The sequence below is a fragment of the Entelurus aequoreus genome, linkage group LG10 (assembly GCF_033978785.1).
Source record: "Entelurus aequoreus isolate RoL-2023_Sb linkage group LG10, RoL_Eaeq_v1.1, whole genome shotgun sequence".
NCBI lineage: Eukaryota > Metazoa > Chordata > Actinopteri > Syngnathiformes > Syngnathidae > Entelurus > Entelurus aequoreus.
The window spans coordinates 32,342,072-32,352,657 of NC_084740.1; the positions used below are offsets into that span (position 1 = coordinate 32,342,072).

Here is a 10,586-nt window from a genome sequence, read left to right on the forward strand (position 1 = left end):
AGCTTTTGCCCAGATGTTAAAGGCCTACTGAAAGCCACTACTACCGACCACGCAGTCTGATAGTTTGTATATCAATGATGAAATCTTAACATTGCAACACATGCCAATACGGCAATATTGTGTCCCAATACAAACAGCGTTTGTTTTCATCGCAAAATTCCACAGTATTCTGGACATCTGTGTTGGTGAATCTTTTGCAATTTGTTTAATGAACAATGGAGACAGCAAAGAAGAAAGCTGTAGGTGGGATCGGTGTATTAGCGGCTGGCTGCAGCAACACAACCAGGAGGACTTTGAGTTGGATAGCAGACGCGCTATCCGACGCTAGCCGCTGACCGCACCGATGATGAAGTCCTCCGTCGCGCTGTCGATCGCTGGAACGCAGGTGAGCACCGGTGGTGATGAGCAGATGAGGGCTGGCTGGCGTAGGTGGAGAGCTAATGTTTTTAGCATAGCTCTGTCGAGGTCCCGTAGCTAAGTTAGCTTCAATGGCGTCATTTGCAACAGCATAGCTAGGCTTCGCCAGGCGGGACAGCATTAACCGTGTAGTTACAGGTCCAGGGTTTAGTTCAGTGTCTCCTGAGAGTAGAAGTAATAGTAGTATTGTTGATCTTCTGTCTATCCTTCCAGTCAGGGGCATGTTTCTTCTGTTTATATCCGCAGTTAAGCACAATGCTATCACGTTAGCTCCGTAGCTAAAGTGCTTCGCTGATGTATTGTCGTGGAGATAAAAGTCACTGTGAATGTCCATTTCGCGTTCTCGACTCTCATTTTCAAGAGGATATAGTATCCGAGGTGGTTTGAAATACAAATCCGTGATCCACAATAGAAAAAGGAGAAAGTGTGGAATCCAATGAGCCCTTGTACCTAAGTTACGGTCAGAGCGAAAAAAGATACATCCTGGCGTCCTGCACTGCACTCTAATCCTTCACTGTCACTTTCCTCATCCACGAATCTTTCATCCTCGCTCAAATTAATGGGGTAATCGTCGCTTTCTCGGTCCGAATCGCTCTCGTTGCTGGTGGCCATGATTGTAAACAATGTGCAGATGTGAGGCGCTCCACAACCTGTGATATCACGCTACTTCCGGTACAGGCAAGGCTTTTTTATCAGCGACCAAAAGTTGCGAAATTTATCGTCGATGTTCTCTACTAAATCCTTTCAGCAAAAATATGAAATGATCAAGTATGACACATAGAATGGACCGGATATCCCCGTTTAAAATATAAATTTTCATTTTAGTAGGCCTTTAAAAGGATAACGAGGAGAACAATCACAATTAATTCTGTTTGACCGGTGATCTAAAGGGCGACCTACCTTTTTTTTCCTTATTATGTATTTTCTCAATCCTGCAGACAAAAACTATTTAGCGACCACCAAGAACTCAAAAAGCGTCTCCCTGTCCTTCAACATCTCTGAGATCCGGGAAAGGGTGGGCGACAGCCGCCTGCTGACCACCGCCGAGCTACGGATGCTCATCAAGCAGCCGGCGATACCTGATGAGCAGCGGGTGGAGCTGTACCACGGCGTGGGGGCGTCAGCCCGATACCTGGCCTCCCGCTTTGTCACCAACCAATGGAAGGACAAGTGGTTGTCCTTTGACGTCACGGAGACCTTGCAGGACTGGATCAAAGGCGACGGTGAGTCGGAGACATTGAACCCGGTTTACCAGTCGGTTAACAAATGTTTTAAGTCCTGTTTTTAACATCTGTTCTGGCAGAGGACGAGCAGGGGTTTGAACTTCGGCTCTTCTGCGAGTGCGGCCAGACGAGAGCCGACGCCACTTTTAGCTTTTCTATCTCGGGCATCGACGGCGATCGGAGCGACATCGGAATGTTGAAGCAGATGACCCAGCAGCCGCCTTACATCCTGACCATGTCCATCCCGCAGAGCGCCAGCAGTCACCTCACGTCACGCAAGCGACGCGCTACGGAAACACGGGACACCTGCACGGCGTAAGTCAACGTTCCAAATTGCAATTTGGTTCAGTTTTCCACAGTACGTCGAGAAAGCACTGATGGGACCATCCTACACCGCAAATTGTTTGCCAAGATGTAAAATTGTATTTCTACGAATTTCCCTAGTTTTAAGAGATGTTTACTTTTTTGTTATCGTTGACTTTACATCATTATTTTAATTTTAGCATGAATAATTATACAAAACCCAAAACCAGTGAAGTTGCCACGTTGTGTAAATCTTAAATAAAAACAGAATACAATGATTTGCAAATTCTTTTCAATCTATATTCAATTAAATAGACTGCAAAGACAAGATACTTAACGCTCGAACTGGTAAACTGTTAATTTTTGCAAATATTAGCTCATTTGGAATTTGATGTCTGCAGCATGTTTCATAAAAGCTGGCACAAGTGGCAAAAAAGACTGAGAAAGTTGAGGAATGCTCATCAAACACTTATTTGGAACATCCCACCGGTGAACAGGCTAATTGGGAACAGGTGGGTGCCATGATTGGGTATAAAAGCAGCTTCCATGAAATGCTCAGTCATTCACAAACAAGGATGGGGTGAGGGTCACCACTTTGTCAACAAATGCGTGAGCAAATTGTCCAACAGTTTAAGAAGAACATTTCTCAACCAGCTATTGCAAGGAATTTAGGGATTTCACCATCTACGGTCCGTAATATCATCAAAAGGTTCCGAGAATCTGGAGAAATCCCTGCACGTGTGCAGCAATGCCCGTGACCTTCGATCCCTCAGGCGGTACTGCATCAAAAACCGACATCAGTGTGTAGAGGATATCACCACATGGGCTCAGGAACACTTCAGAAAACCACTGTCAGTAACTACAGTTCGTCGCTACATCTGTAAGTGCAAGTTAAAACTCTACTATGCAAAGCGAAAGCCATTTATCAACAACACCCAGACACGCCGCCGGCTTCGCTGGGCCCGAACTCATCTAAGATGGACTGATGCAAAGTGGAAAAGTGTTCTGTGGTCTGACGAGTCCACATTTCAAATTGTTTTTGGAAACGGTGGACGTCATGTCCTCCGGACCAAAGAGGAAAAGAACCATCCAGACTGTTATAGGCGCAAAGTTGAAAAGCCAGCATCTGTGATGGTGTGGGGGTGTATTAGTGCCCAAGGCATGGGTAACTTACACATCTGTGAAGGCACCATTAATGCTGAAAGGTGGTACATACAGGTTTTGGAGCAACATATGTTGCCCTCCAAGCAACGTCTTTTTCATGGACGCCCCTGCTTATTTCAGCAAGACAATGCCAAGCTACATTCTACACGTGTCACAACAGCGTGGCTTCGTAGTAAAAGAGTGTGGGTACTAGACTGGCCTGCCTGTGGTCCATACTTGTCTCCCATTGAAAATGTGTGGCGCATTATGAAGCCTAAAATACCACAACTTAGACCCCGGACTGTTGAACAACTTAAGCTGTACATCAAGCAAGAATGGGAAAGAATTCCACCTGCAACACTTCAAAAATTGGTCTCCTCAGTTCCCAAACGTTTACTGAGTGTTGTTAAAAGGAAAGGCCATGTAACACAGTGGTAAACATGCCCCTGTGCCAACTTTTTTGCAATGTGTTGCTGCCATTAAATTCGAAGTTAATGATTATTTGCAAAACTAAATTAAATATCTTGTCTCTGTAGTCTATTCAATTGAATATAAGTTGAAAAGGATTCGCAAATCATTGTATTCTGTTTTTATTTACAATTTACACGACGTGACAACTTCACTGGTTTTGGGTTTTGTATTTTGTTTATTCTAGCCCGATTGTAGCTGAGATAGGCTCCAGCACCCCCCGCGACCCCGAAGGGAATAAGCGGTAGAAAATGGATGGATGGATAGTTTAAAAAAATATTGAGAAAATAACTATTGAAATAAAATATTTTGTTTTTTTCCACACAGGAAATTGTATTTAAAAATTCTGGATGCTTAATTTAAGAATTGCAAGTTAAGTAATGCTTGTTTCCAGAATAAAAACACCCATTTCGAGTTACACAAATCTTAATTTTGCATGTTTTATCAATTAAAATTAACTATAGCTGCATGGGCAGATAATTAAACTATGTTTTTGTATTTTTCCCTAAAATCTGGTCTTTTCATCTTAGATTTGGTCAGCTCTCTTTTGCTATGTAGTTACTGGGTTACGTTTTGTGACCCTTAAAAAGATTTAGTTTCTGTCTTAAATATTACTCATGTTTCATGTAACACGCTAGGGTTTGTACAGTCGGGATGACTGCCGCCTCGTGAGTATTGTAATATAGCCGTCCTTCGCTATGATGCACTTTGAAGTTTGCACTGGAAAAATGCCCCTCTTAAAAAGAAAGAACAGAAAAAGTTTTTTTTTGCTTGTAATGAGTAAACAAATCTGCCAATGGAACAAGTCAAACTTGTCTTAGTAAGATTTCATGAAATAAGACATTATATTTAATCTTGGAATTAGCAATTAAAACATATTAGCTACACTTACTCATATTGTGAAGCTGTGTGTCTTATAACAATTTTGTGATGCTCAAAAGTAGTGTTTTTTATTCCTCAGAAGATTTATTGCCTAATAAGTTCTTGTGTCTCACTGAAAAATTCCTATTCAGGATATTGGGACTTATATTAAGTTTGTTTAGATAATTTTAGATATACTTGCTCAGGTTGTGAGTTTTTCCAGTGTGCGGCTTGTAAAAGTGACAGTGTGGGTGTTAATTCATGTCTAGAGTGCATTATTGTCAGAAACCTTATTTAGAAAGTCGTAAACAGGTTTATTATGCTGTAGCTGTAAAAATAATAAGTTTATAATAATTCCTACTTGGAACCAATGAACAGTGATAAAAGAGGGTTTACTGGATAGTACTCTTGGTGACCAGAAGTAGATTTGGCCATTGGGGGCTGAGTGTGTGCATAACAGACAAAACCAACAAAAATGCAGTTCAAGTACGGTTATGATTAGATATTAAAAAATAAGTATTGTTATTATTTTACAGGTTATGTAAATATTTGTATTGACTGTAAATATTCACATATGAACCATAAACACAAAGATTATGTTGATAACTACCATTTGGTTCAATCAAATATGTTCAATTGTCATGTGTTTTATTTTTCGGATAATATCCAAAGGGAAACGTTTGATAACGTCTACGCAGTGAAGCCAATTCAAAACTGATTTTCTGCTTCAATATTAATTGAGAAAGTAAACAAAAACCCAAAAAATGGGCAAAAACTATGAAACCACAAATGTTTTTTAGTCTCTATATTTTTAGGAAAAAGGTTCGGCTACAATATAAACTTAAATGGTACGATCGTTTTAGAAAGACGGCTGTAAATCTGTCAGAATGACGGCATTTGTAGCGATGCTAAATTAACTATTATCTCTACAGCGCAGGTGTCAAACTCAAAGCCCGGGGGCCAAATCTGGCCCGCCACGTAATTTTATGTGGCCCGCAAAAGCCTGGAAATAATATGCATTAATAAAATGCTTAATATTTTCTTAATACAAATATTTTTTATTTCCCTTTTAACATTAAACATGTACTGCATGCAATTGCATACCTTTTAAAATTCAATATGATCAAAATCAAAATATTATATCATTTATATTATTCCAAAAAAATTTTTTGTTGAAATAAAGATAAATACTGTACTTAAATATGTGCTTGACTTATCAATGAAATTGTAGAATGACAATAGATTTTACGGTTAGATTCCGCCGACTGAATTTTTTTACTATAAAATTAACTTTGGTACTGTTTTTTTCCCCATATAAAGTAAGACACAAAAACATTAAAAACAAACACACACAAAACATTAAAACAACAAGATTGTATGGTAAAAAAAAAACAAAAAACTGGCAGCTCTGTTGCTTGAATTTTACCGCCAAAAACAGTGGTATTGTTTCTCCATTACATTCCATTTATTCCATTTTTTTATATGCTGTAAAACACCTACTGCTTTTACTGTAAAATTCTGGTGACTGAGCTTCCAGTTTTTAAAGCAAAATTTAAATATTTTTTTGCAGCTTATGTAAAAAAATATATTATTAATGTATTATAAATATAGATGTATATTCATATATTAGTCATTTTTAAAAGCAGCCCTCTGAGGGCAACCATAACTGCGATGTGGCCCATAATGAGAACAAGTTTTACACCCCTGCGCTACTGGTTTTTGAATACACAAGGCTGCGCTGCTGCGAGACCCAACAAAAACAAAAACCCTGCAGAGCACAACAACTACTGTGTCGTTGTGGCCGAGTGTTTTTGCCAGCGGCCGGTCCGGCGTCCTAGCAACCAATGTACCACGATGTGCTTCTTCGTAAGATGATGGCCAAATCCTTAACTGGCACGGTTTCCATGCAGCCAGACCGAGACCTGCTGCGTGAGGAGCCTGTACATCGACTTCAGGAAGGATTTGGGATGGAAGTGGATCCACCGGCCAACTGGCTACCACGCCAACTACTGCATGGGCTCCTGCACCTACATCTGGAATGCTGAGAACAAATACTCTCAGGTACGTGGGTTGGAGTCTACTTCAAGGGGATTAAAACCTGCCCATGTTGGCACTCATAAAGCATTTTTTTTTATGTACCTGCAATATTACTGGAATAACTAAGCTAAGTTGAGGGTGCATGGGAGTTTGCCCAACCAGTCGACATGTGCTTTGTGGAATTGGAGAAGGCATTCGACCGTGTCCCTCGGGAAGTCCTGTGGGGAGTGCTCAGAGAGTATGGGGTATCGGACTGTCTGGTTGTTGCGGTCCGCTCCCTGTACGATCAGTGTCAGAGCTCGGTCCGCATTGCCGGCAGTAAGTCGGACACGTTTCCTGTGAGGGTTGGACTCCGCCAAAGCGGCCCTTTGTCACCGATTCTGTTCATAACTTTTTGGACATAACTTCTAGGCGCAGTCAGGGCGTTGAGGGGATCTGGTTTGGTGGCTGCAGGATTAGGTCTCTGCTTTTTGTAGATGTGGTCCTGATGGCTTCATCTGGCCAGGAGCTTCAGCTCTCACTGGATCGGTTCGCAGCCAAGTGTGAAGCGACTGGGATGAGAATCAGCACCTCCAAGTCAGAGTCCATGGTTCTCGCCCGGAAAAGGGTGGCGTGCCATCTCCAGGTTGGGGAGGAGACCTTGCCCCAAGTGGAGGAGTTCAAGTACCTCGGAGTCTTGTTCACGAGTGAGGGAAGAGTGAATCGTGAGATCGACAGGCGGATTGGTGCGGCGTCTTCAGTAGGTTGATCTACGTTCCCATCCTCACATATGGTCATGAGCTTTGGGTTATGACCAAAAGGACAAGATCACGGGTACAAGCGGACGAAATGAGTTTCCTCCGCCAGGTGGCGGAGCTCTCCCTTAGAGATAGGGTGAGAAGCTCTGCCATCCGGGAGGAGCTCAAAGTAAAGCCGCTGCTCCTCCACATTGAGAGGAACCAGATGAGGTGGTTCGGGCATCTGGTCAGGATACCACACGAACGCCTCCCTAGGGAGGTGTTTAGGGCACGTGCCACTGGTAGGTGGCCACGGGGAAGACCCAGGACACTTTGGGAAGACTATGTCTCCCGGCTGGCCTGGGAACGCTTTGGGATCCCCCGGGAGGAGCTGGACAAAGTGGCTGGGGAGAGGGAAGTCTGGGCTTCCCTGCTTAGGCCCCCCGCGGATTAAGATGGATGGATGGAACTAAGTTAAATCTTTGTTTTTCTCCAGATTCTGGCCTTGTACAAGCACCACAACCCCGGAGCCTCAGCCCAGCCGTGCTGCGTCCCTCAGACTCTGGAACCGCTTCCCATTCTTTACTACGTCGGCAGGCAACACAAGGTACATGCACATTTGTTTTTAACTTTGAACGCGGCCACTAAATTTCACACATTTCTTTTAGGTGGAGCAGCTGTCCAACATGATCGTCAAGTCTTGCAAGTGCAGCTAAAGCTGACAGCTACACCTTCAAGACGTGGGAGAATCCTGCTTCGGGACCACCGATGGTGAAATGTAGGAGTGGAATACGGAGAACAAACTATTCCTCCTGGAAGTCCCCTCGCCATGATGGACTGAAACCATGGACTTCCTTCTATTGATGTCATTGATAATATTGTATATACTTCTTTTTTTTCTACATTACATACGTGATTAATTTATTTGTTGGACGGACACACGTGTCACATCAGGACCAAAGTGACATCTTTGGATAGATTTTAAAAAAAAAAAATGATGTTGCTCCAGAGGGTCACGGAAGCTGCATGGCTCGGAAAACAGCTGTTGTTCTGGTTTTCCCAGGGGACATTGCCACAGGTGTGTTTGCAGACACCATAAAGGACGGTTACGCAGTGGAAACTCCCTCTTAACAAAGGCAAGGTTTTACTTTTTTTTTTTTTTGAGCCGTGTAAAGTGTTTTAATAATGTTTGTTGTCATGATTGAATTTTAGCTTATTCAAATGAAGCTTTCCAGACTGCCCCCTCTCCCCATTAATGCCACCATAGTCACTTTTTTTGCATTACGTTTCAGATTTGTATGAGGATCTTGTTTTTTTTTTTGTACCGTTCACTTCTTGCAGAGTCATGTGTTTTAGGAACAAAGCGACATTGTGTAACATGTTTGCCAGTGCACTTCATGTGTGAATGTTGTAAATAGAAACACAGTAAATAAAAAGTGATGTTACATGGTTATGTCAACATACTTCTGTCAGGGGTCAAGTGTGAAAATGTAGCCTAGCGCCCGTTACCACCAGGCTTGTGCAAAATGTGTTTCCCAAATTTTATGAGTTTTGTATTGAATTTGAATTACGATTCAAGTTGAAGGAAGTAGAATTGCAATTCCATGATATTCTAATTGATAATGTTGGTGTATTATAGACTTACACTTTACAGTAAATGCCATACAAGACTGTTTTTCATATTTTACAGAAATATAACTATGAACTTCAACACGCATTATATTTTAACAACAGTAAAACAATTTTTACCGACATTTAGGGAAAAGAGCCAAGAAATATGTGTTTCTCAACTGTGGTCCGTGTGGGGTGCAGCAGTACTAGTGTTTCCCGCACATTCATTTATTTGTGGCGGCCCGCCACGAAATAATTACGTCCGCCACAAATAAAGAAATAAATAAAAATTTTTATTTTTTTTTGTCCTGTCCAGCTTCTCAGGCAAATCATATAGTTGATGTAGATGCCCATATAGGCTGTTCAGATTTACTTTACAAAAGAGGATAGAGGATACTTCTCTTGTTGCCTTATTTGTATTTGACCACTGCTGTTTTCTGTTTATTTGTTAATGACTGTGGCAGGACACCTCTGCCTCTGTTTCACTTTATGTTGCTGGTAAATCATATGGTTGTAGTAGTAGGCTAAAGTTAAATTATTTAGTATGCACTAATTAAAGGGGCAGAGCTTTAAGAGACATTTTAGCTTTTATATTTTATAATATATATTTTTTGTAAGAACCACAATTAATAAATATATTTCAGTGAATAACTTATTGTTCAAATCTGTATATAAATATGTACATAAAGTGTTGTACTTATATTGTAAAATGGACAGATGGATGGATGGATGGACGTTTAAAACAAAACTGTTATTAATTAGTAAGTATAAATTTTTTGAGCCTTTTTAGAGAAAATCATATCATTGTAGTAAATTATGCAAATTACTCGATGATGTCATGGTGACCACGCCCATAGCCACGCCCCCATCGCCACAGGTATCTTGGCAGTTTATGGGAAACACTGAGTACTCACTTGCACCACACTTTTCCACCACTTGTGGCAGTAATGGCAATATCAAACAAACAGAAGAAGTCTGGAGCTAAAGTCATAGAGAAGTTTCTCAGGTGCAAAAATTATAACCAAACTGGTGAACCTGTGTTTTCATTTGCATTTAAAATTGTTGACAGTTTATTTAAGAAACATATTTGTTATTATTATTCCTTATTAATTTAATAAGAATGTATTTTTTTTTTTAGATTAACACTTGCTTTTTTATTTCATTTCATTTTTTATTTATCTTCTTCATTTACACACCAATGCCTGAGAAGGAGCAGGATGAAGATAAATCTTATATTTTCCTTCCCCCTTCAACATAATACGTAGTCTTACTTAATACAAATCTTACAAACCAAACAAATACATCCAAATATAATGAAAACAAAAAAAACACACAAAAAAAACACAACAAGTGCAAAACTTCATGAAGTACAAACCGAACAAAAAAAAGTAATATACACCTTCGGGATGATACAAAACAAATACAAACCCAGACAAAAAAATAAGTAAAATAATAAATATAAAGCAAAATGTAAACACTTATGGCTGTCCATATGATCTTATTGTTCTGTCTTTATATATTTTTTTCAATTGGAATATATTTTTACAGTCTTTTATCTCATTGTAAAGAGAATTCCATAGTTTAACCCCCACCACTGATATACACATTTTTTTTTAAAGTTGTCCTTGAATACTGATGTTGGAAATGACCTTTTCTTCTATGCTCTTCATTATCAGAAGTGATGACAAACATTTTTTGTAAATTTGCTGGTAATGTTTTACTTTTAGCCTTAAACATAACACATAATGTCTGTAACTTTACTAGCTCCTGTAGTTTCAATAAACCAGAATTAATAAATAATATGTTA

General features: G+C 40.3%; 1 protein-coding gene across 1 annotated transcript in view; it reads left to right on the forward strand.

Annotated features, from left to right (window-relative positions):
- The window catches only part of tgfb1a (transforming growth factor, beta 1a), a 41,468-nt gene extending 32,824 nt beyond the window's left edge, over positions 1-8,644 (forward strand). The window contains exons 2-6 of the mRNA XM_062060541.1: positions 1,356-1,640; positions 1,721-1,955; positions 6,326-6,476; positions 7,665-7,775; positions 7,837-8,644. Of these exons, the coding sequence (XP_061916525.1) occupies positions 1,356-1,640; positions 1,721-1,955; positions 6,326-6,476; positions 7,665-7,775; positions 7,837-7,884 (830 nt within the window). The 3' untranslated portion in view covers positions 7,885-8,644. The remainder of the gene's footprint in view (positions 1-1,355; positions 1,641-1,720; positions 1,956-6,325; positions 6,477-7,664; positions 7,776-7,836) is intronic.
- The last annotated feature ends 1,942 nt before the right edge of the window (positions 8,645-10,586 follow it).